Source organism: Gopherus flavomarginatus, chromosome 2, assembly GCF_025201925.1.
Source record: "Gopherus flavomarginatus isolate rGopFla2 chromosome 2, rGopFla2.mat.asm, whole genome shotgun sequence".
NCBI lineage: Eukaryota > Metazoa > Chordata > Testudines > Testudinidae > Gopherus > Gopherus flavomarginatus.
The window spans coordinates 184614724-184640692 of record NC_066618.1 but is presented as its reverse complement, the minus strand read 5'-3'; the positions used below and the strand labels follow the sequence as shown (position 1 = coordinate 184640692).

At 43.6% G+C, this 25969-nt stretch overlaps 2 protein-coding genes across 3 annotated transcripts in view; both read left to right on the top strand.

Annotated features, from left to right (window-relative positions):
• The window catches only part of TBC1D7 (TBC1 domain family member 7), a 149860-nt gene extending 124091 nt beyond the window's left edge, over nucleotides 1-25769 (top strand). For both annotated transcript variants that reach the window (XM_050941645.1, XM_050941644.1), the window contains exons 4-8: nucleotides 3446-3633; nucleotides 4793-4930; nucleotides 8726-8871; nucleotides 24336-24465; nucleotides 25522-25769. In XM_050941645.1, coding sequence (XP_050797602.1) covers nucleotides 3446-3633; nucleotides 4793-4930; nucleotides 8726-8871; nucleotides 24336-24465; nucleotides 25522-25608 — 689 coding nt within the window. In that variant the 3' untranslated portion in view covers nucleotides 25609-25769. The remainder of the gene's footprint in view (nucleotides 1-3445; nucleotides 3634-4792; nucleotides 4931-8725; nucleotides 8872-24335; nucleotides 24466-25521) is intronic.
• GFOD1 (glucose-fructose oxidoreductase domain containing 1) overlaps nucleotides 1-25969 on the top strand; it is a 541281-nt gene that overhangs the window by 124376 nt on the left and 390936 nt on the right. The window lies entirely within an intron of this gene.

The following is a 25969-nucleotide window of genomic DNA, read 5'->3' as shown; positions in this document are numbered from 1 at the left end:
AGGGAGGTTGAAGTGTTCTCCTACAGGTTTTTGTATATTGCCATTCCTAATATCTGATTTGTGTCTATTTATCCTTTTCCGTAGAGATTGTCCAGTTTGGCCTATGTACATAGCAGAGGGGCATTGCTGGCATATGATGGCTTATATTACATTGGTGGACATGCAGGTGAATGAACCAGTGATGGTGTGGCTGATCTGGTTAGGTCCTGTGATGGTGTCGCTGGTGTAGATATGTGGGCAGAGTTGGCATCGAGGTTTGTTGCATGGATGGGTTCCTGAGCTAGAGTTACTATGGTGCGGTGTGCAGTTACTGGTGAGAATATGTTTCAGGTTGGTGGGTTGTCTGTGGGCGAGGACTGGCCTGCCACCCAAGGCCTGTGAAAGTGTGGGATCATTGTCCAGGATGGGTTGTAGATCCCTGATGTTGTGTTGGAGGGGTTTTAGCTGGGGACTGTATGTGATGGCTAGTGGAGTCCTGTTGGTTTCTTTCTTGGGTTTGTCTTGCAGTAGGAGGCTTCTGGGTACATGTCTGGCTCTGTTGATCTGTTTCCTTATTTCTTGGTGTGGGTATTGTAGTTTTGAGAATGCTTGGTGGAGATTTTGTAGGTGTTGATCTCTGTCTGAGGGGTTAGAGCAGATGTGGTTGTACCTCAGTGCTTGGCTGTAGACAATGGATCGTGCGATGTGCCCGAGATGGAAGCTGGAGGCATGAAGGTAGGCGTAGCGGTCGGTAGGTTTTCGGTATAGGGTGGTGTTAATGTGACGATCACTTATTTGCACCGTGGTGTCTAGGAAGTGGACCTTCCGTGTAGATTGGTCCAGGCTGAGGTTGATGGTGGGGCGGAAACTGTTGAAATTGTGGTGGAATTTTTCAAGAGTCTCCTTCCCATGGGTCCAGATGATGAAGATGTCATCAATGTAGCGTAGGTAGAGAAGGGGCGTGAGTGGACGAGAGCTGAGGAAGCGTTCTAGGTTGGCCATAAAAATATTGGCATATTGTGGGGCCATCTGGGTGCCCATAGCGGTGCCACTGATTTGGAGATATATATTGTCATCAAATTTGAAATAGTTGTGTGTGAGGATAAAGGCACAGAGCTCAGCAGCCAGTTGTGCTGTGGCATCATCAGGGATACTGTTCCTGACAGCTTGTATTCCATCTGTGTGTGGGATGTTTATGTAGAGAGCCTCTACATCCATGGTGGCTAGGATGGTGTTTTCTGGAAGGTCACCAATGCATTGTAGTTTCCTTAGGAAATCAGTGGTGTCATGGAGATAGCTGGGAGTGCTGGTGACATAAGTTCTGAGGAGAGAGTCCACATATCCAGACAGTCCTTCAGTGAGAGTGCCAATGCCCGAGATGATGGGGCGTCCAGGATTTCCAGGTTTGTGGATCTTGGGTAGTAGATAGAATAACCCTGGTCGGGGCTCTGAGGGTATGTTGATTTGTTCCGGTGTTAGTGTAGGGAGTGTCCTGAGTAGATGGTGCAATTTCTTAGTGTATTCCTCAGTGGGATCTGAGGGAAGTGGCCTGTAGAATTTGGTATTGGAGAGTTGTCTGGCGGCCTCCTTTTGGTAGTCAGACCTGTCCATGATGACAGCAGCACCTCCTTTGTCAGCCTCTTTGATGATAATGTCAGGGTGGTTTCTGAGGCTGTGGATGGCATTGCGTTCTGCACGACTTAGGTTATGAAGCAAGCAATGTTGTTTTTCCACAATTTCTGCCTGTGCACGTCGGCGGAAGCATTCAATGTATAGGTCCAGGCTGTCATTTCGACCCTCAGGGGGAGTCCATGTGGAGTTCTTCTTCTTGTGCTGTTGGTGTGAGGGTGCCTGTGTATCAGTGCGCTGTTCAGTGTTGTCTTGAAAGTATTCTTTGAGTCGGAGACGTCGAAAGTAGGCTTCCAGATCGCTGCAGAACTGTATCATGTTGGTGGGGGTGGCAGGGCAGAAAGAGAGTCTCCGAGATAGGACAGACTTTTCTTCTGGCTGAGTGTGTAGTTGGATAGATTGACGATATTGCTGGGTGGGTTGGGGGTACCACGGTTGTGGCCCCATGTGGCAGGTAGGAGTTTAGACAGCTTACAGTCCTTTTTCCTTTGTAGAGAGGTGAAGTGAGTAATGTAGATCTCCTGTCTTATTTTAGTGAAATCCGTTTATATGGAAGTTTGGTTATTTAATGAGAGTCTCCAGGTTGGAGAGCTCTTTTTTGATGTTTTCCTGTTTGCTGTATAGGATGCTGATCAGGTGGTTCCTCAGTTTCTTTGACAAAGTATGGCATAATCTCTCACTGTGGTCTGTGTAGTATGTAGATAGCAGTGGATTTTTTACCTTTAGTCCATTTGGTATGATGTCCATCCGTTTGTATTTGGAAAGGAAGATGATATCTGTCTGTATTTGTGCAAGTTTCTTCATGAGGTTGATGGATTTCCACTCCATACGGCTAAATGCAGTGCCTTGCATGGTGTCAAGTATCAGAGGGGTAGCTGTGTTAGTCTGGATCTGTAACTAACTTCAGCTATGTTATTCACGTAGCTGAAGTCGATGTATCTTAGTTCGACTTACCTGGCTGTCCTCATGGTGGCGAGTCGACTGCTGCAGCTCCCCCGTCGACTCCACTTACTCCTCCTGCCAAGGTGGAGTAAAGAAGGTTCCACTGTGAGTAATGTAAATTAAATAAGAAAGTTGCACAGTACCTTTGTGTTACTTATATTCGCACACACAACCCTGATATTCTTAGAGGTACTATAGAATTTTGGAAAGGGAACGGTTCTGTTTTTGTATAACTGCTCTTCAATCTAAGCTGCTGCTGATTTGTTACGCTGTTGGTAAGACATTTGTATAGGAAGTGTCTATTTTGTTTTTTCTATGAGACCATGAATGTCTTTATTACTGAGGAATAGAATATTTGTTCTGCATCTATGTTTATCTCCAAAACAAAGGGAAGGCTCAGCACAAATACACAGGAAATGCAATATAGTAAATGCTGCAGATAAATCCAAGCCAATGGCAGTTTTGATTTTTTTTTTTTAAATGCATTTACATCATTACATCATGAAACTAATTTCTCCTCATTCCAAACAATGAAACTCTTCTCAACATACCAGCCTCCAGTGACCTCATGGACAAAAAATGATCAGCCAGATGCTAAGGTCTAAAAGGGGATCAGTAAACCAAGTCCGTGAATAAATCATTCCTGCATTCAGTCAACACATGACCTTCAGTTTTAATAAATACTATTATTTGCTTGGTCTGTGTCATCTTGACTTTATAGGATTCCATACTGTAACTTTACCCAAGCTCACATGAGTAAGAGCTGCATGATTGGGACCTATATCTTTTGCAGGGTGTATATTAGTACATATTGAAGTAAGCATAGCCCCTTAGAAAGGGGATTCACTGCTTTCCTTCTTTTTCTCTCTCTTTTTTTTTTTTTTTTTTTTTTTAGGAATTATTCCTCCTCACCATGAATCTCATACTCTGGTGATGAAGTACCGAACGGAACAATATAGGGATGTGTATCATGCCCTCCAAGTAATTCGGTTTATCAAGGATTCTACCCCACAGGTTGAAGTTTTCCTTCGCATGCATCAACTGGAGTCAGGAAGGTTGCCTCGAAATTTGGCTTTTCCTCTGGTCAGTCGTTTCTTTTGACTTTCAACAGAACTCTTTCAGACAAAAGAAACATTACACTGAAACTATTAATAGCATGAAAGATATACAGAGACAAAATGAAGTGAGTGTAAGACAGGATACTAATATCAAATTCTAGGTTTTACTCAAACTGTACATTCATTCATTTCCCACAAATTCTTGCATAAGCTTTTATGCCTTAAAACCTTTTCTATATTTTTTTTCTGGGCTTTGTTGCCTTTTGTATTCTAGCTCCTACCATCATTTCTTTTTGTCTGAAATGCCTTAAAGCAAATGACAGTCTTGCTGCAGCAGAGATTCCTGAATGTCTTGTGGCTGGGCCACTAAAAGCGGTGATTTAGTGCAACTTACATTGTGTTCCTAAATTATTGCAATTTACTGACCAGGCATTTTTGTTAACCTGAGATGTTTGAGGGTTTTATTCAAGTATTTAGTGCTGCTGCAGGACTACTTGACAATTGATGATGGGAGTTCTGCTCTCTAATAGTTAATTTCCATGACTTCTATTCCCTTTCTGTGTTTCAAAGCAGAGAGCATGATATAATCTTGGTGATAGGGAAATCTAACGTTCAGTGAAAGAAAGACAGCATGCATCTCAAGTACATATTGAGTTGTACTTTGGGAATAAGGTGCCTTGTCCCATGAGGGAGAGTTTACTAATATCCAGGTAATTAAGTCTATAGAAGTGGCCTTTTATCTCAAACAAAATCATTCTGTACACATCAACATCTGTAAGCAAAGAGCAGTTCTATAAACTAGCAAGCATTGTGGTGTAAAAGGGAGGAGGATGGCCCCATGTTTTTGGTAGAACACACAGCATTAATATTGACTCATGTCACCTGATACTGGTAACTTTTTATTTCTGTTATACGACTGAGCCACACCAAACTTCTGTCACTTTAATTTAAAATTTTTTAATTTTTTTATTTATTTATTTTTATTTATTTTATTTATTTATTCAGTTTTTATAGAAAATACAGTTATGCAGTTTGTGCCAAATGCTTGAATTATGTCAGTACCGTTTCTCATTTCACATATTTGTCCAGGTCATCTATCAAAATTACAGGGTCAAGGATTCACATTAACTTCCATGGGCAGCCCAACAATTCTGTGGATCCCAATTTTCTATTTTGTTTTCTAGGAACCAGAAGATGAAGTGTTCCTTGCCATAGCTAAAGCCATGGAGGAAGTGGTGGAGGATAATATTGACTGCTACTGGCTTGTCAGTAGTTTTGTGAATCAGTTAAACAACAAATACAAAGATTCGTTACCACAGCTGGTAAGTATTGTTTGTGAAAAGAGACACTGGGTGGAGTGGGGGGAGATGTGACTTGGTATGCACTGAACATCTTGGGAGCTACGTCTAGGAGCTAGCAAGGGACTGGATGTCAGTAGACCTGGTTCTAATCTGCCACTAGCTACTATAAAATAACAGTATAAGCCTCCAGTTGTGCTTTGTAAATTCCCTGAAACTTTGTGGTGTAAGAAATTGGTCGTTTGCTAAAACATGTTTCAATTGCATTTCGAATTTTTAGACTTAAGTTAAACAAAAATGAGCACAGATATGATTTAGCTTTTGTATCTGTAACCTACTGCTGCGGATATCCAGAGCTGTGAGCCACTGGGTTACCCTCTGCCTCAGCAAGAGTGAGTTCTGCTGGTGACTAGACTGTATCTCAGCTCTCTGCCACACCAGCCCAGTCTTCCTCATCAGCTAGGTCCTCAAGGCTCTCCTGGCCCAGACCTTGCCTAGAAGGTAACAGTCACCCCTAAGCTCCTCAGAGATGTTTCTCTGCAATGCGCAGCCCTTACTACTCTGCATTCGTAGAAGATACTAAGTTTGTCACTCTGTTAAAAGAGTCAGTACATCACAGGTTTATTAATCTAACTGGAGTAAACACACCCATCTTTTCAAACAGCACTGAGTTGGTTTATCGTAAAAGTAAAACAAGTTTATTAATAGAAAAACATGGATTAAGTGATACCATGTAGAAGAGATAAAGGAAGAAATGGTTACAAGCAAATACAAGTGAAAACGCACATCAGAAAATCTAAAATTTAATCTAGCAAGATATAATCTTTGTTCAAGATGGTTTCTCTCACCCCGAGATTCCTTGCCAAGACCTATCACAGAGATCAAATTGCTTGGTTTCTTTGTCTCCTTAAGGTGAAGGAGCCCCATAGTATCTCTCTGTTCCCTATATCCCCAAAGAGATGTCTTTGTCTTACAAATCAGAAAGACCTCCTGGGTATTCAGTCTCCTGTGTCTTTCTGAGGTGTAGGAGTCATGTTAATTCTCTGTCCCTTGAGTTCAGGCTCAAGATAACCCCACTGGCTTAGCAGCTTTGTTTTCGGCTAATGTGTAAATCAAGGTAACCCCACATTCCTCTGTCTAAGATAGACCTGTTTATCACCTTTACCTAGGCTAAACTGTCTTTGCCTTAAGGATTGTCTACATTTAAAACGCTGCAGCACTTTAGTGTAGACATTACCTACACTGATGGAAGGGGTTCTCCCATTGTTATAGGTAATCCACTTCCCTGAGAGGCAGTAGCTAGGTCGATAGAACCATGTTGCTCAGTGGTGTGGATTTTTCACACCTTTGACAGACCTAATTAAGATGACCTAGTTTTCTAATGTAGACCAGCTCTTAAACATGTTCTAGTACAGTAACTCCTCACTTAACATCCTCCCGCTTAATGTTGTTTTGAAGTTATGTCACTGCTCTGTTAGGGAACATGCTTGTTTAAAATTGTGTAATGCTCCCTTATAACGTTGTTTGGTTGTCTGCTCTGTCCATTGCTTGTAGGATTCTGTGGAAGAGCAGAGACTTTACAAGGAAGCATTGCACAAGTTCCTCTTCTCCGCCTCCTCTTCTTCCCTCCCAGCACTTCAGCTTAGGACTTTCTGGGAGGGAGGGAGGGAGTGGGGAGGTGCTGTGTTTCTGCTCCTCTCTCTTCCTCCCAGAAAGTCAAACAGCTGGGAAGAAGGGGGAGGAGCGGGGATGAGGCATGCTCCAGGGAGGAGGTGGAGTGGAGGGTGAGAAGAAGTGGGCCTGGAGTGGAGCGGGGACGGGAAAAGGTAGGCATCCCCCGGCAAAGTTGGCGCCTGTTCTTCTGGGGGGAAGCTGCCACTGCTGCTGCACAAGGTGCTTCCTAATCTCCTTGCCTGTAAGCCAGCGGCACTTCCCAATCACAGTACAGTACTATACTGTACAGTATATAATGCCTTTTGTCATCCCCAAAAATTTTTTCTTGGAACCTAACCCTTGTATTTACATTAAATCTTATGGGAAAATTGGTTTCGTTTCACTTAAAGTTGTATTTTTCAGGAACATAACTACAATGTTAAGTAGTTACTGTACAATGTTAAGTACAGTTACTGTAATATACAGAGGGAATTCATAACCTTGCATATAAGATAACACATGCATTTTATAATAATGTTAGTAATCAACATGTTTTTAGCTTTCATATGGTACCTCATAAGGCGTATTTTGTACAAATGTTATTGCAGTGGTGTGTAGGGTGTAAACACAGGGTGCCTAGGGTCACAGTATCCAAGCGCTACTTGAATTCCTACAACTGCAGTCACTTTTTAAAAATTATTTTGATTTAAACAAAATCTGTCACAAGCCTAATTACACTGACAATTCTGTACTTCGCATCAGACCACTTGTAGAGCTGTTTAAATTGTTCTGTCTCTACCACTGCGTATCACATATCCTTCATTAGCTGATATTCAGGTAACAGTTGCTGGTGCTGGTTTTGAACTGAGAGCAGGTTATTTTGTTTTAGGAAAACAATACTTTTTGAATCAAATTGCAATAAAATGTCAGTTTAGTAGGTTGAGTTTTTTTGTTAGTGGACATTTAAAGCAGGTAATGTTGAATTTCTGCAGAATTTCTTTGGTAAAGGCAACTTGAAGACATTTTTTGTTAGGTTTACTAGCATTTATAAGAAATCCTATTGCTTTATCTAGACGTTTCTAATTTGTCAAATAACATTACAGTAGGAAACCTGTTCATAAACAGTGTCCACTCATGTAAATACATACCTGGGGCCTGATCCTGCACAATTGAAGTCAGAGTGGAAGCTCAAACCCTTAATGTAGATACATGTTTCTGTTATAAAATAATTGTTTTGCAAACCCACCATCTGTTACTGGGAGTTACTACACTCAACTACATCAATTGCCGTAATTCTTAGTGTTTGCATGCCTGAAGGGGGATTTTCACAAGTGTTCCCATTAGCAAGAGAGGGGGGCTATAGATCCTTCACTCCCAGATTTTTTTCAATAGTTTTTGTATTCTACCAAAAATAGGAATTTTGGAATACAGCCACAGGGAAATCTTTTTGTCCTTTGCCAACTGTAAAATTAGTCATTTGTCCAGCTGTCAGAAAATAATGAAACTTTTGTGGTTTTTATATAAAAATATTGGAATTATAAATGCATACTGATGATTTTTAAATTCACTCTTTGTTAAACCCCCCACCATTATATGCTATTCTGCTGGTCTTTCTAAAAACACTTCTGACAGGCTTTTTTTAAACAGCAAACAATGCTTTTAATAAGTTGCATAGTGATTTGCTCTGAGGCATGATTTCTCCTGTTTTGCTGCATTGTGTGTTGGTTTTGTGATGTGCTCAAATGGAGCTAGGTTTGTGATGAACTAAACTCAGTTTTACTTGTGATGGTAGCAGCAATTAAGCGCTGGTCCCCAAATGGTGAAAGTTTAGTGCAGGTATAATCCTCTGCATCACCTGAAATTCTGACTCCTTACTACACAAAGGAACAAATGCTACAGTATTTAGAAGCCCTCATAATGGTAGGTGATTTTTTTAGGAGCGGGGAACAGAAGTTGGTGTAGCAAATATGCTATCAGCCAAATTGCAGAGTTCAATAACCTTTGCCGTAGGTGAATGTGATCTTGCAGTACATTATCTAATATTAAGATTTTAGCATTTGCTTTTTACATGTGTTTAATTTTGAGACACTTCTCTTAAAGAGAGAATCAACTCGGAGTTCCATTTGGTGTGAGGAATTTAAAACTCTTTCCCTGTTCTTTCTACAGCCAAAAGTTCTTGAACAGTATTTGAATGTTGAAGATAACAGACTTCTGGCACATCTGAAGGCATGTTCTGCAGTGAGCAAACTTCCTTACAATCTTTGGTTTAAGAAGTGTTTTGCAGGCTGTTTACCTGAATCCAGTTTACAGAGGCAAGTGTGTGTTTGTTTAGGAATTTCAGCTTTGTATAGCTGCTAGTACAAGATAACTTCTCTTATTTCATCATCCAGAATATGAACTAGATTTGAGGAAGACTGATTTTAAAGTAGCACTGAATTAGGAATCATAACAAAATTTGATGTGACTCCGCTTATTACAGATATAAGATCTTTTTAAAAGTGTGGATTTTTTTTTGGTATTTAAAAAAGATGAGGTTAAAATGTAAGAATTTTGGCTGCATGTGTTAACATCACTTTCAGCTTCTTAGTATTTAAAATCCCAAATCCCTATTTTGTGCCTTTAGCTGTATGTCACCTGAATTTTCAGATGTTTTAGTTGCAGTTACTGTTTTACTAAGTGAATGTTTACTCTTGATTATCATTGAATTTTAAAATGTAGTGGGAGAGTTTGTTTACAAATATAGCACTAGATATGTTAAGCATGACAAAGTTCATGAAAATAAAGCATACTTTGGGCTAGTCTACACTACATGGGCTTTGCCAATACAGCTATATTAGTATAGTTATACCGGCAGAGTCCCTAGTGGAGATACCAGCTTGAAGGATCGGAGCCTGTTTATCACTGTAGTAGCTAAGTGTTTTTTTAAAATATTTACTTTAAAATGTGTAAGTCACTCATGGTAGGTGGCATTCTTGTTCTGTCAATGTCTCAGAAACAAAAGACAAACCTAAAAACATGAGCCAAACCTATTTATTTTAATACTATTGTTTCCTCTTCATTTCACTCTGAGAATTAATTCTTCTTCTTCGAGTGCTTGCTCATATCTTTTCTATGTTAGATGCGTCCGTGCCCAAGTGCACAGCTGCTGGACATTTTTTCCTTAGTGGTATCAGTAGGGCTGGCTCTGGTGCCCACTGGAGCCTCGCGCTCAAGCGCTGGTATATGGGGTGCCGCCAGCCACGCACCCTTTCAGTTCCTTCTTACTGCCTGCGTCAGTTACAGGAATGCTTCTTGTGATTGCAAGTTCCCTTGTGGTTTTCTTGGACTGTTTTAGACTTTTCTTTTGTAAATAGTTAAAACAGTTGTTTAGTTAGAGTCCTAACTAGGACATTGTCCCAGGGGATGAGGCATGCCCCGGTCCCTGGGCTTTAAGTCATGTGCTGCCTGTCACAAACCTAGGCCAGTGAGTGACCTGCACATGAGCTGCCTTAAGTTCCTCAGTGAGGCATGTCAAAGAGAAGTGTAGGATCTGCAGGGGCTTCAGGCTGTGCCCTCTCAAGGACAGAGACATTTGGCAGAAAGCCCTATTGATGGAAGCCGCCCTCCGCCCAGCTTCAGAGCTGTCTCATTCTGATTTGGCTCTGAGCACGCCTGCCTTGGTGTGAAGAGTGCTCCACTGACACCATGCCCTTCCTGGCACCATTCCCTTCACCTGTGCCTAAGAAGAGGCACAAGAATCAATGGGCTGACGGGGGCACTCTCCACTACCACGGACAGTCAAGTGGCTAGGGACCTGATGTCTCTCCCAGTGCTGCCTACACCTCGAGACCCAGGCCCTACTCTAGGGAATCCTCGAAGGTGGCCTTCAACTTGGTGCCAGTCACCATCGCAGCAGCAGTTGCCTGCTGAACTACAGGCCGCAGTGCCATTTGCTGGCTTTCTAGTCTCAGTCATCATCCATCGCCCCCCCCCGCCCCCAGATTTCCAGCGCTGTGTTGAGCATCTCTAGCACTGAGGCACTGGCCCTGCACCACCGCTCCCCAGTGTGACACTGCTCTCTGGCTCACCACCATAGCCTTCAGCAAGTGGCAGCAACAGCTCCTCCTTGGTCTCCGAGGGTCCTCCTTGGGGTCCGAGAGCAAACCCAGCTCTCCTCCAAGACAGCCATGACATCATTCTTATAGGCTGGATTTCACTGCAGGTCTGTCATTGGGGCCATGGCCATTGGTTCGGTGGCTGGCCCAGTGGCACTGTTGGAACCCCTGAAGGGGATTCCCTCCCATGCTGGGACCATATTCCCAGCAGGCATCCTCGGTAGTTTCTGAAGAACGGACCCTGGCTCTGATGTGACTGGCTCAACTCAGTACCGGATCCTGGTACTGAAACCCAGCAGTTCCAGCGGAGTCAGTACCGGCAGTGGATGGAGAGCAAGCCACACCAGCAGTGACAGCTGCCTCCTCATGGAAACAAAGTGGAACCAGACTGCTGGCACTAAACATTAAAATGGTTGTAGAGCAGTTTTTAAACTAGGAGATGGGGGAAAGCTGACTGCTGCAAAGGAGCATGTGGATCGGACACAGACTTCTCTTAGGGGAGAGTCTAATGATAGAGAATCTCCAAGTTATAGTCGGGAGCAGAGGATGGAAGAGGATAATGTAAGGGCCAGATCAGATGATAAACAGTTACATAAAAAAGAATCTGACACATCAGAAAATGGCAGACAAATAAACAGGGACAAGTTTTTAAAGTGCTTGTACACAAATGCTAGAAGTCTGAATAATAAGACGGGTGAACTGGAGTGCCTTGTGATAAAGGAGGATATTGATATAATAGAAATCACAGAAACCTGATGGACTGAGAGCAATCAATGGGGCACAGTCATTCCGGGGTACAAAGGACAGAACAAGTCGTGCAGGGGGGGAGTGGCACTATGTGAAAGAAAATGTAGATTCAAATGAAGTAAAAATCTTTATTGAATCCACATGTTCCATAGAATCTCTGTGGATAGAAATTTCATGGTCTAATAAAAATATAACAGTAGGGATCTATTATTGACCACCTGACCAGGACAGTAATAGTGATGATGAAATGCTAAGAGAAATTAGAGAGACTATGAAAATTAAGAACCCAATAATAGTGGGGGATTTCAATTATCCCCATATTAACTGGGCACATTTCACTTCAGGACGAAATGCAGAGATAAAATTTCTCGATACTTTAAATGACTGCTTCATGGAGCAGCTGGTACGGGAACCCACAAGGGGAGAGGCAACTCTAGATTTAATCCTGAGTGGAGCGCAGGAGCTGGTCCAAGAGGTAACTGTAGCAGGACCGCTTGGAAATAGTGACCATAATACAATAGCATTCAACATCCCTGTGGTGGGAAGAACATCTCAACAGCCCAACACTGTGGCATTTAATTTCAAAAGGGGGAACTATGCAAAAATGAGGGAGTTAGTTAAACAGAAGTTAAAAGGTACAGTGACTAAAGTGAAATCCCTGCAAGCTGCATGGGCGCTTTTTAAAGACACCATAATAGAGGCCCAACTTCAATGTATACCCCAAATTAAGAAATGCAGTAAAAGAACTAAAAAAGAGCCACCGTGGCTTAACAACTATGTAAAAGAAGCAGTGAGAGATAAAAAGACTTCCTTTAAAAAGTGGAAGTCAAATCCTAGTGAGGCAAATAGACAGGAGCATAAACACTGCCAAATTAAGTGCAAGAGTATAAGAAAAGCCAAAGAGGAGTTTGAAGAATGGCTAGCCAAAAATTCCAAAGGTAGTAACAAAATGTTTAAGTACATCGGAAGCAGGAAGCCTGCTAAACAACCAGTGGGGCCCCTTTATGATCGAGATACAAAAGGAGCGCTTAAAGATGATAAAGTAATTGCGGAGAAACTAAGTGGATTCTTTGCTTCAGTCTTCATGGCTGAGGATGTTAGGGAGATTCCCAAACCTGAGCTGGCTTTGTAGGTGACAAATCTGAGGAACTGTCACAGATTAAAGTGTCACTAGAGGAGGTTTTGGAATTAATTGATAAACTCAACATTAACAAGTCACCGGGACCAGATGACATTCACCCAAGAGTTCTGAAAGAACTCAAATGTGAAGTTGTGGAACTATTAACTAAGATTTGTAACCTGTCCTTTAAATCGGCTTCGGTACCCAATGACTGGAAGTTAGCTAATGTAACGCCAGTATTTAAAAAGGGCTCTAGAGATGATCCCGGCAATTACAGATCGGTAAGTCTAACATCAATACCGGCAAATTAGTTGAAACAATAGTTAAGAATAAAATTGTCAGACACATAGAAAAACATAAAATGTTGAGCAATAGTCAACATGGTTTCTGTGAAGGGAAATCATGTCTTACTAATCTATTAGAGTTCTTTGAAGGAGTCAACAAACATGTGGACAAGGGGGATCCAGTGGACATAGTGTACTTAGATTTCCAGAAAGCCTTTGACAAGGTCCCTCACCAAAGGCTGTTATGTAAATTAAGCTGTCATGGGATAAAAGGGAAGGTCCTTTCATGGATTGAGAACTGGTTAAAAGACAGGGAACAAAGGGTAGGAATTAATGGTAAATTCTCAGAATGGAGAGGGGTAACTAGTGGTGTTCCCTAAGGGTCAGTCCTAGGACCAATCCTATTCAATTTATTCATAAATGATGTGGAGAAAGAGGTAAAGAGTGAGGTGGCAAAGTTTGCAGATGATACTAAACTGCTCAAGATAGTTAAGACCAAAGCAGACTGTGAAGAACTTCAAAAGATCTCACAAAGCTAAGTGATTGGGCAACAAAATGGCAAATGAAATGTAATGTGGATAAATGTAAAGTAATGCACATTGGAAAAAATAACCCCAACTATACCTGCAATATGATGGGGGCTAATTTAGCTACAACGAGTCAGGAAAAAGATCTTGGAGTCATGGTGGACAGTTCTCTGAAGATGTCCATGCAGTGTGCAGAGGCAGTCAAAAAAGCAAACAGGATGTTAGGAATCATTAAAAAGGGGATAGAAAATAACACTGAAAATATATTATTGCCCTTATATAAAGCCATGGTATGCCCACATCTCGAATACTGTGTACGGATGTGGTCTCCTCACCTCCAAAAAGATATATTGGCACTAGGAAAGGTTCAGAAAAGGGCAGCTAAAATGATTAGGGGTTTGGAGAGGGTCCCATCTGAGGAAAGATTCAAGAGGCTAGGACTCTTCAGCTTGGAAAAGAGGAGACTAAGGGGGGATATGATAGAGGTATATAAAATCATGAGTGATGTGGAGAAAGTGGTTAAGGAAAAGTTGTTTACTTATTCCCATAATACAAGAACTAGGAGTCACCGAATGAAATTAATAGGCAGCAGGTTTAAGACAAATAAAAGGAAGTTGTTCTTCACGCAGCGCACAGTCAACTTGTGGAACTCCTTACCTGAGGAGGTTGTGAAGGCTAGGACTATAACAGCGTTTAAAAGAGAACTGGATAAATTCATGGTGGTTAAGTCCATAAATGGCTATTAGCTAGGATGGATAAGGAATGGTGTCCCTAGCCTCTGTTTGTCAGAGGATGGAGATGGATGGCAGGAGAGAGATCACTTGATCATTGCCTGTTAGGTTCACTTCCTCTGGGGCACCTGGCATTGGCCACTGTCGGTAGACAGATACTGGGCTAGATGGACCTTTGGGTCTGACCCGGTACGGCTGTTCTTATGTTCTTATTATGTTCATCTTCCCCTGATTCTTGGCGGGACCTGCCAACCTGTTGCCACCAGACGATTTTAGTGCCCACCAGGAACTCCTCAAATGAGTTGCCTTGAACTTGGGGTTGGAGGTAGAGGAGCTCGAGGAGCCTACCAACGGCCTCTTTGACATTCTGGTTGCAGTGGCTGTCTCCAAGGTGGCCCTACCAGTGCATGATGGAGTTCTGAAGCTCGTCAAAGCACAGTGGCAAACTCCATCTTCTGTGCCCCCAACATCTAAAAGGGCAGAGAAGTACCACCATGTCCCTGCCCAGGACTTTGAGTACATGTATTCACACCCATCCCCAGGGTCACTGGTGGTCTCAGCCACAAATGAACAGGACAGATGGGCAATCTAGCACAACCACTAAAAATAAAGACACTAAGAAACTGGATCTTTTCTGTAGGAAGGTGTGTTCTGCTGCCAGCCTATAGCTGCGTATCGCCAACCAGCAAGCTTTGCTGGCGTGATACGAATACAATATATGGGATTCGATGGCCAAATTCAAAGACTCACTGCCCCAAGAGTCAAGGCAGGAATTCTTGGCCGTCATGGAAGAGGGGAAAGCAGTGGCCAGGGCCTCCCTTCAGGCAGCATTGGATGTGGCTGATGGCATCAGTGGTCTCCATGCGGCACAGTTCGTGGCTGCAGTCCTCAGGGTTCTCTCACAAAGTGCAGCAATCCATCCAGGACCTCCTCTTTGTGAGCAATGCTCTGTTTTCGGAGCAGGCAGACACCAGGCTGCATGGCCTGAAGGACTTCAGGGCTACCCAATGCTCCCTGGGGCTGTATACACCGCCGGTCTTGAGAAGACACTTCTAGCCACCACTCAGGCTCTCGAGTCCACCTCAGCAGGGACTCTAGAGGAGAAAAGACAGAGGCTTCAAATGCCACTAGTCCGCCTCATTGTCCTCGACCCCCCAGTTGGGTCCTGCATCCACTCTGATGGGCTGAGACAGGCATTTTGAGGGTGTGCCCAAGGATGGCATACTGGAGTTACCTCAGGATCCCCTTCCCTCCTTTATTTCTGGACTGTTTGTCCCCCTTTCTTACTGCATGAGCCCAGACTATCTTGGACAATTGGGTGTTCAATATCATAACAGCTGGTTACACAAGTTTTCTTCCACCCCTCCCTCTCACCCCCTTTCCCCGTCCCTCTTCAGGGACCCTTCTCACGGGCAGCTTCTCATCTAGGAGGTGGAATCCCTCCTATGTGTAGGGGCCATGGAGGATGTTCCTCAAGAGCTGAGAGGGAAGGGGTTCTACTCCTGGTGTTTCCTAATCCTGAAGAGCAGTGGAGAGGGCCTCTGGCCCATCTTAAACCTGCGCTGCCTCAACAAATATGTCGAGAAGTTGAAGTTCTGCATGGCCTGCTATCTCTCAATCCAGGAGACTGGTACGCTGCCCTCGACTTGAAGGACACCTATTTTCATATTTCTATTTTCTGTAGACACAGGAAAGTCCTCTGATTTGAGGTAGGCCAGCACCATTGTCAGTTCACGGCTCTGCCCTTTGTCTGCTCTGAGGGTTTTCATGAAGTGCATGATGGTGATGGCAGCTTACCTGAGGCATCGAGGCATGCAGATCTTACCCATACCTTGATGACTGGCTTATCAGAGGCATGTATCAAGCCCAGGTCCAACATAGCCTTGACTTGATACAAGCCACCTGTCAGGTGCTGGGCCTGCTTATAAAGGAACAGAAATCAACTCTGACCCTAATCCAGAGAATAGAGTTCATAGGCACAGTGCTTGACTCTACCAAGACCAAAGCCTACCTACCGGAGACCTGATTCCGAGCTATGTCAGAGCTCATCGCAAGCATCGGAGCCCATCCACTCATGACTGCTTGGGTTTGCCTCAGGCTACTAGGCCACATGGCAGCATGTACTTGCGTTGTCTGGCATATGCGGCTGTGCCTCAGACCCCTGCAGATGTGGTTGGGGTTGGTCTATGCTGCTGGCAGACACCATTTGGACTCAGTGGTCACAGTTCTGTCAAATATACTGTCCTCCTTGATTTGGACGGACCTGCGATTGGTGTTGGCAGGAGTTTCCTTTATGGCCCTGCTTGGTTTGGTGACGTTGGTCTCTGATGCCTTGGATCTGGGGCTGGGGGGGGAGCAAGCTGAGTATGCAGGGCCTCTGATCTCAGGAGGATTACTCCCTCTATATAAATATCAGGGAGCTCAGGGTGGTACACTTGACTTACCAGGTGTTCCTATACTACCTAAAGAGCAGAGAGTGAAGATCTTAACGGACGATACCGCCACAATGTTCTACATCAATAAGCAAGATAGAGCCCACTCGTCTACCGTGTGTCAAGGGATCTCCGTATGTGGGACTTGTGTGCAGCATGCCATTCATCTCAAGGCATGTCACCTTCTGGGAGCCCAAAATTTGCTGGATGATCTCCTCAGCAGGTCCTTCTCTTCTCGCCACAAGTGGTCACTCCATCCAGAGGTGGTCAGTGTAATCTTCCAGAAGTGGGGAACTCCCTGGGTGGACATACTTGTGTCCAGGCAGAACAGGAAATGTCAGCAGTTTTGCTCGATACACTCTCTGTTGGATGCCTCTCTGCTCAGCGCAAGTCCAACACATTTTGTTGAGTAGCAGGAAGCCTTTTACCAGGGCAACCTACCTAGCCAAGTGGAAACACTTAACATGTTTGGCCTTGGGCCAGAGTCCATCCTCCTCCCGGTCTTCGCTTCAATCCATTTTAGAGTACCTGCTGCATCTCAAGCACCAAAGCCTGGCAATTTTGTTGATCATGGTGCACTTGGCAGCTTTCTCAGCCTTCCATCCTCCAATCTAGGGCAGATCAGTCTTCTCCCATGAAATGACGATCAGGTTCCTGAAAGGGTTGGAGAGAGACTACCTCCAGATTCGCAACCCAGTCCTTTCATGGGACTTAAATCTGGTGCTGTCTTGGTCACAGGTCTTGCCTCCCCCCCCCCACTTTCGAGCTACTAGCCTCCTGCTACTGTTCTTGCTTTCTTGGTAGGGGTCACTTCAGCCTGGTGGGTCTCTGAGATAAAAGCACTGACATCAGAATTCCCTTATGCAGTGTTCTATCAGGACAAATTCCAGCTTCATCCCCACCTGGTCGTCTTACCAAAGATGTCATAGTTCCATTATAATCAGGACATCTTCCTACCGGTGGTCTTCCCAAAGCCTGGCAAGACTAATGAGGAGCATCGGTTGCACTCTTTGGATGTTAGACGGGCCTTAGCCTTCTACATTGAGAGAACTAAACCTTTCCGTAAGCTGACTCAGCTTTTTGTCACAGTGGCAGACAGAATGAAGGGCCGGCCGGTTACCTCTCAGAGGATCTTGTCGTGGGTAGCTGCCTGCATCAAGTTCTGCTATGAACAAGCAGGGCACAAACTGCCCATTCCATCAGAACACAGGCTTCTTCAGGAGCGTTCCTCGCACAGGTACCAATTCAAGATATCTGCAGAGCTGCTACCTGGTCTTCAGTCCGTACCCTTCCATCCCATTACGCCATCACCCAGCAGGCCGAGGACAATGCCAGCTTCAGAGTGGTGTTGCAAGCCACATGTCTGTAAACTCTGAGCCCACCTCCAGGGGTACTGCTTGTGAGTCAACTAACGTGGAAACCACATGAGCAAGAAGAAAAAAGTTACTTGTCTTTCATAACTGTTGTTCTTGAAGATGTGTTGCTCATGTCCATTCCATAACACGCCCCCCTTCCCCAGTGTCGGAGTTAACGGCAAGAAGGAATTGAGAGGGTGCAGGGCTGGCGGCATCCCATATACCAGGAGTCGGCAACCTCTGGCACGTGGCTCGCCAGGGTAAGCACCCTGGCGGGCCGGGCCAGTTTGTTTACCTGCCGCGTCGGCAGGTTCGGCTGATCACGGCTCCCACTGGCCGCAGTTTTCCGTCCAAGGCCAATGGTGGCGGCGGAAAATGCCGCGGGCTGAGGGATGTGCTGGCCATGGGTTCCCACTGCTCCCATTGGCCTTGGACAGCGAACCGTGGCCAGTGGGAGCCGCAGTCGGCTGAACCTGCCGACGTGGCAGGTAAACAAACTGGCCTGGCCCACCAGGGTGCTTACCCTAGCGAGCCGTGTACCAGAGGTTGCTGACCCCTGCCAGATACCGACACATGAGCACGGGGCTCCATGGGGCACCAGACCTGGCCCTACGGATACCACGAAGGGAAGAATCTCCAGCAGCCGTGCATGTGGGTGCGTACACACCTAACATGGAAATGCCATGAGCAACACCTCCTGAAGAGCAACAGTTATGAAAGGTAGGTAACCGTTTTTTATGCTTAAATGTGTATTTATGCTGGATACAAGAAGGAGATAAGTGCATATTTGCACAGACTTCATAGTAATGAATGAAATATTGTCAATTTTTAGAAAAAATAAAACAGTATTTCAGGACAGTTACTGAAAGTCCTGGTAATGAACTGAGACAAGGCAGAATAAGAATTTACTTTCAGTAAAGGACTGCACTTGATGAGGAATCTAAGAAGTTGCCCTGAGAACCTTCTAGCATTTTATTCTTTTTACACAGACTTGTAATGTGTGCCTTGTTTACAGAAAAGTGTAGATGTGGAATAGTTCTTTGCATTCTTTCAAAGAACAACGCACAGTAAATAAAACTTGATGTGTGTAGGATTTTGCATTGTTTCAGCTTCATATTCATGTTTTTTTTTTTAACCTTATAATTGTCAATGTGTTTCTGTGCAGTGAAGGAACAGTAGGAGAGCCCTTCTGTGGCTAATTTAACACCTATTACATTTCTAAGGATGTTAGTCTCTCACAAAAAATCCCACCAACCGATCGTAACGAGTAGAGCGTTTGCTTTAAGTTTCAGTGACAGTGAGTAGGACTTTCTGAAGTCGTTTCCACATCAATGTACTAATAAATTAACTGTCACAAGTTTTCTGAAGCCATAAACCGTGAAAGTATGTCTGATCCTAAAAGTTAGGATAAGAACACTTGAACTAATAAAATGTAATGTGTAAAAACAATGTAAGAAAATACCTAATTACAAAAATAAACAAACAAACCCAGTGGCCTTTTTTCTATAATTTTCTACTGCTGCTACTCGGTTGGTGGTAGCACTAGCATAGACGAGGCACTGACAACTGCTAGTCTATTTATCATCATGTCATACACTCACATTCCCATTGTTTTAAATTAACTGAGCTGCGTGGGCAGTAACAATAGCTGGAAGTTACGAAGAGAGGGCAAGAGGAGACACGGCTAGTTAGTGCTAACATTGGCCAGGTCTACGCTACACATGTAATCCGCCTCTTGAGGAGGTAGATTAACTATGCTGACGGGAGAGCTCTCTCCTGTTGGTGTAGGAGCATCTTCACTTAAGCGCTACATTGGTGCGGCTGTGCTGATGCAGCATTTTAAGTGTAGCCCTGCTTTTGTCTCCACTCATTTCCTTAATTAAGATTCTCCTGGGTGGTGTGAACTGGGGATTAGTTAACTAATTGTAGTTGTTTTAATACGAGCATTAAAATGAAATGACTGAAATGCTTGTTTGGGACCAGGTTGAGTATCAATGGAAATGTTTTTGAGTATTTTAAAACCTGTGCTGTTACCAATTAAATCTGGCAGCAGAATCATGAAAGAAGGCTGGATGTGTCACAGCAGCTTCGTTTTAATACATGTTGGAAAGACTCTTGCCCTGACCTCTTTAGGATTATAATTATTTGTGCAGTCACTACAAGTTATATTTCTGGTGTCTGGGAAGTAAACGATGTCTGGGGCACTATCATTTGGCTTGTGCCTTTTTTCTTCTTGACTTGTGATGTATAAAGTAGGCCTGAGGGTTTTATGGTTTTTTAGACATTCACATCCTATATAGGTTTTACAATGATTGGAGAATGAGCACAAATGGTGACATCAAGAGCTATGATAATGAAGGTTGAAGAATTAAAAGAGGGAGGGATTATTTTTTTAATAAGGAGTCATGTAGTAAAACTACTTGCAGCCTTTGGAAATTTACCATTCAGATTCCAGTCTAAAGTTGTCATTAGTACATCTATAGCTTTGTGCAGCATACTAGGGGGGTGGATGTGAGGAAGAGCGTGGGTTGGAAGGGTGTCATAAACAGATAGCTAAGGGTTAATGTCTCTTTCACCTGAAGCACCTGACCAGAGGACCAATCAGGAAACCGGATTTTTTCAACTTTGGGTGGAGGGAATTGTGTCTCTGTGTCTTTGTTTTCCGTCTGTCTGCCTTCTCTGAGCTTTGGAGAAGTAGCTCTACTTCTAGTCTTCTGTTTCTAAGTGTAAGGACAAAGAGATCAGATAGTAAGTTCTATGGTTTTCTTTTCTTTGGTATTTGCATGAATATAAGTGCTGGAGTGCTTTGATTTGTATTCTTTTTGAATAAGGCTGTTTATTCAATATTCTTTTAAGCAATTGACCCTGTGTTGTATCATCTAATACAGAGAGAACATTTGTACTTATTTTTCTTTCTTTTTATATAAAGCTTTCTTTTAAGACCTGTTGGAGTTTTTCTTTACTTCAGGGAAATTGAGTCTGTACTCACCAGGGAATTGGTGGGAGGAAGAAATCAAGGGGAGATCGGTGTGTTGGATTGCTAGCCTGATGTTGCATTCCCTCTGGGGGAATAGGAAAGTACTTTTTGTTTCCAGGATTGGGAACAGAGAGGCAGATTCACTCTGTTTGGATTCACAGAGCTTGTGTCTGTGTATCTCTCCAGGAGCATCTGGAGGGGGGAAGGGAAAAAGGATTATTTCCCTTTGTTGTGAGACTCAAGGGATTTGGGTCTTGGGGTCCCCAGGGAAGGTCTTTCAGAGGGACCAGAGTGCCCCAAAACACTCTAATTTTTTGGGTGGTGGCAGCAGGTACCAGGTCCAAGCTGGTAACTAAGCTTGGAGGTTTTCATGCTAACCCCCATATTTTGGACGCTAAGGTCCAAATCTGGGACTAAGGTTATTACATGAGTGGCAGCTGGTGGGAGATAGACAGAACCCAGAAGCCAGTAGAAATATTATATTTTTCTTTTCTCTGCTAAGGGCTTTTTAGCAGAGAGAAACAGTTGGTTTTAAAAGGGAACCAGAGAGAAATTTTTTTTTTCTGCTCTCTCTGGCAGTTTGTGGCTTGCATGCTAAGCAGAAGTCGTTAAGGACTATTAACAGTCTTTTGTCACACAATAGCACTCCCATTGAGAGTCGTACCAGCACTTATAGGCATGCAAATAAAGTGGTTTTTCTGGTTTCCCTTCATTGAACATTAGCTAGAGAGAGAAAAGGAAAATTAGCTAAAGGCACTGTTGCTAGGCAGACTTCAGGAGGCAACAGAGAACCTGCAGTTCAGAAGATAAACACCGGAGGGCACCCCAACACCAGAAAACAGGAATCATGACTTCTAAGGCAAAAATTGCAGCCGAAGAACAAATCAAAGAAGCTGAACACAGGCGACAGATGGAGATGAAAGAAAGAGAAGAACAAATCAAACAGGCAGCACACAAAAGAAAACTAGAAGAAGAAGAGTTCGCCCACCGAAGGAAACAAGAAGAAGAAGAGTTGGCCCACCGCCGAGAAATGGAAAAGCAACAAAAAGAGAATGAAGAGAAGGAAAAACAGAGAAAACATGAACTGGAGTTGGCAAAAGCTGGGCTGCCTGTGCCAGCCAACCCTAACAACCCGGCGCCAATTATTGCTCCACAGCACAGGAAATTTCCCACCTACAAGGCAGGTGATGACACCGAGGCCTTCTTGGAAAATTTTGAAAGAGCCTGTCTTGGGTACAGCATTCCCGAAGACCAGTACATGGTAGAATTGAGGTCACAGCTCAGTGGACCTTTAGCAGAGGTGGCAGCTGAAATGCCTAAGCACCAAATGAATGACTATAAACTTTTTCTAACCAAGGCCAGATACAGGATGGGGATAACCCCAGATCATGCCCGTCGGCGCTTCAGAACCCAAAAGTGGAAACCAGAGGTGTCATTTCCCAAACACGCCTACTACATTGCAAAAAACTATGAGGCCTGGCTAACAGGAAACAACATTCAAACCTTGGAAGAACTGAACCTCCTCATACAAATGGAGCAGTTCTTGGATGGTGTTCCTGAAGACATCACGCGGTACATACAAGATGGAAACCCCAAGAATATCGCTGAGGCGGGGGAGATTGGAGCCAAATGGATGGAACTGGCAGAAAGCAAGAAAGCTACTGTCAAGGGGAACGATTACCCCAGGGGGCACACAGACCATAAACCCTACAACCGAGGACAGCCAAAGACCCCACATACCACCCAAGTAAAGCCACAGATACCCTACCCTTCAACCTCACCAGTCTCCAGTAACTCACCTCGGCCCAGTGACCCATCAGATGGAAGATGCTTTAAGTGTAATGAACTGGGACATATCAAGGCCAAGTGTCCCAAGAACACCATGCGAGTGCAATTCATTACACCACCATCACACCAAAGATCCCCAGGCCCGGATGCCTCTCAAATACCCTTGGAGCGAAGGGAAAATTTGAGAGTGGGCGGAAAGAAGGTTACTGCGTGGAGAGACACGGGGGCACAAGTGTCAGCTATCCACCAATCCTTCGTTGACCCCAAATTCATCAACCCAAAGGCCAAAGTTACAATTTACCCCTTCATGTCACAAGCTGTAGACTTGCCTACAGCTCAACTGCCTGTCCAGTACAAAGGCTGGTCAGGAATGTGGACTTTTGCAGTCTATGACAATTATCCTATCCCCATGCTACTGGGGGAAGACTTGGCCAACAGGTGAGGCGGGCCAAGAGAGTGGGAATGGTTACACGTAGCCAAACCAGGCAAGCTTCCAGACCCATTCCTGTTCCTGAACCGTCCACAGAGGCCCCGTCTGTGTTACCAGAGACCCAGACAGAGGTAGTGGACCCGGATTCCATGCCTACCACTGAAACAGCCACAGCATCTCCAGTCCCAGGCCCGGAACTGGAACAGCAACCAGCACCAGCAAGTGCAACCACATCTTCAACCTCAACGCCAGAGGGCGCCAGCGAGCCAGAACTGGCAGAAGCAAAAGACAGCCATACCCAAAAGGCTCAGCCAGAGCCTGAAATACCCTCAGGTGCACCAGCGGAGAGCGGTACACCAGCAACGAAAACAACACCATCACCTACATCGCTTCCAGAGGGACCAAGCCCAAGTCCACAGTCTGAGGAAGAACTGGTGACCCCAGCCTCAAGGGAACAGTTCCAGACTGAGCAGGAAGCGGATGACAGCCTTCAGAAAGCTTGGGCGGCGGCACGGAGCACCCCACCGCCTCTCAGCTCTTCAAATCGATCCCGGTTTGTTATAGACCAAGGACTTTTATACAAGGAAATTCTTTCTGGTGGACACCGGGAAGAATGGCAGCCGCAAAAACAGTTGGTGGTTCCAACTAAGGGTCAGAAGATATTATCTGTGTATAATTATTTACAGAAGCATAATGGGTGATACCATGTTGATATCAGTTATACTTCTCATACAATAAGATGGAATATTTGGTCACAGTAGGTATCCTTGTTTAGCTTAGCACTTTATTCCTTCTGAACTTTTAGTTTTAGTTGGTTAACTATTTGACAAATATCTTTACAGATATGCTGATTGTATTCCTTTTCTTGGCACCAGGAAAAAACTCTCTTTTGTCACTGATACTGTTATGACAGTCATCCATGTGTAATAATTAAGCTTACTAGAACAAGATATGCTTGTTAAATTTTAGCTTATAATCATTTAACAATGCAGAACATCTGTATGTGTTTTTATTTCTAATTGAGGTCTTTATGTAAGGTTGGCAACAGTAGGCACTACTCCTGTACTGTTCTGCCCTTAATCCATCATAATTAGAGATTTAGTAGAAGACATTAACTTGTAACATTTGATTTCCTTACTCTGAATATAGATGGTACTGGTACAGTTACTGCATGTATAATTTAGTACATTGCTCCATTCATGGAAATTATATGAAAAAGAGATTTGTTGCAATGAATAAAAGATTAGAACAGATTAGTATGGTTTGTTGACTTTGTTACTTACTATTTTAGGGTTTGGGACAAAGTTATTAGTGGATCCTGCAAGATTCTTGTTTTTGTTGCTCTGGAGATTTTGTTAACCTTTAAAATGAAGATAATGGCCCTGACTAATGCAGAGAAGATCACACAGTTTCTGGACAATGTAAGTACTCATGCTAGCTGTGCATTGTTTTTGGTGGTATTGCAAATATTTTCAGGTTTAAAAAAACAACAACTTTTTGTCCCTTGTTAATTCAGTTAGGATAAAAAGCATTGTAAAATGAGTTACATGATATTACCCACAATTCTGAGAACTGGGTAATACTCAATCTGCCTTATCTCCCTCAGTGTTCGTAACAGTTTGCTTTTCTACATTAAACCCATAATCAGTGCCCAATTTTTGTATGTGTTTTTATTTAATGGTAATATTTTACATTTTAAGTTTACCATAGTTCTAATAGCAGTTGCAGTCATTACAATGTTACTAACTTTTAGGAGGAAAGGAATCCGTAGGATGGCTGGTCCCAGGGTTTTAGGAATGGCTGATGTAGGCTTTTACCTTTAGAGGCCAAATTGATATCCATCGGAGGGATTATGGGGAGAACCCACTGTCCTTTAAGTTTCCCCAAATTCTTCTGTTGGGGGGGATTTGGGCTTCTCTTCCTCCTCCACACTGAATGAGTGGAGCTTTCCAGACATCCAAGGAGGCAACAGGCTCTCTGCATGGACCATCAATGCTTCAGCACTGCCTTGAGCCATCTTGCTAGGACTTGTTGTATCCTGGCATTGGATCCTATGCTCACGTGGTACTGAGAGATTTCTGTGGAAAAGTTAGTGTAGCTTCAAGCTGTGTTAATTTTTTGAAATTCCTTACAAGGTTGATGGCACAATGCTACCTGGCCCTGGCCTACTCCCTCCCCAAAGAGTGCTCACTGTGGAGGGACTGAAACACCGCCCTCCACCTCCATTTATGTGGAAACAATGAGATTGTTTCTCTGAGAGCTGGGTGCCAGTCTGACCATGCTTGAACACATGGGCTCCATCCAAAGGCAGCTCCTACTTATGACCAAAATAAATATTTTGTTTAGGGACAATTTTTGAAAAGGAAATAAACAGAATGGCGAACAGAAATATTGCTGTGAGTGACTGGATATTTTGTTTTAGGGTCTTTGACTACCTTGTTAAATTTAACACAAACCTTTCTCCTGACCTTTTGTAGATTCCTCAAGATAACACTGATGCAATAGTGAGCAAAGCTATTGATTTGTGGCACAAACATTGTGGGACGCCGGTACATTTGGTATGAGAACGTGCTGCAGTCCTCATGGTTTGGAAGGCCATACCTTCTGATGGTCCTTCCCTAGATTAGTATTTGTAGATGTTAAATTGTTTCACATTTTTTGCTGTAAATATCATGCTGATTAATTTTTAAACTGTTGCAGTAAAAGTAAAGACTGAGTTGTGCTATGATAAGCAGTAATTTTGATAATATAGTTGCAAAATGCAAATAGGATAGTGCAGTGGCTCTCAACCTTTCCAGATTGCTGTACCCCTTTTTAGGAGTCTGATTTGTCTTGTGTACCCCAAGTTTCACCTCACTTAACTACTTGCTTACAAAATCAAACATAAAAATACAAAAGTGTCATAGCCCAGTTACAAAAAATAGT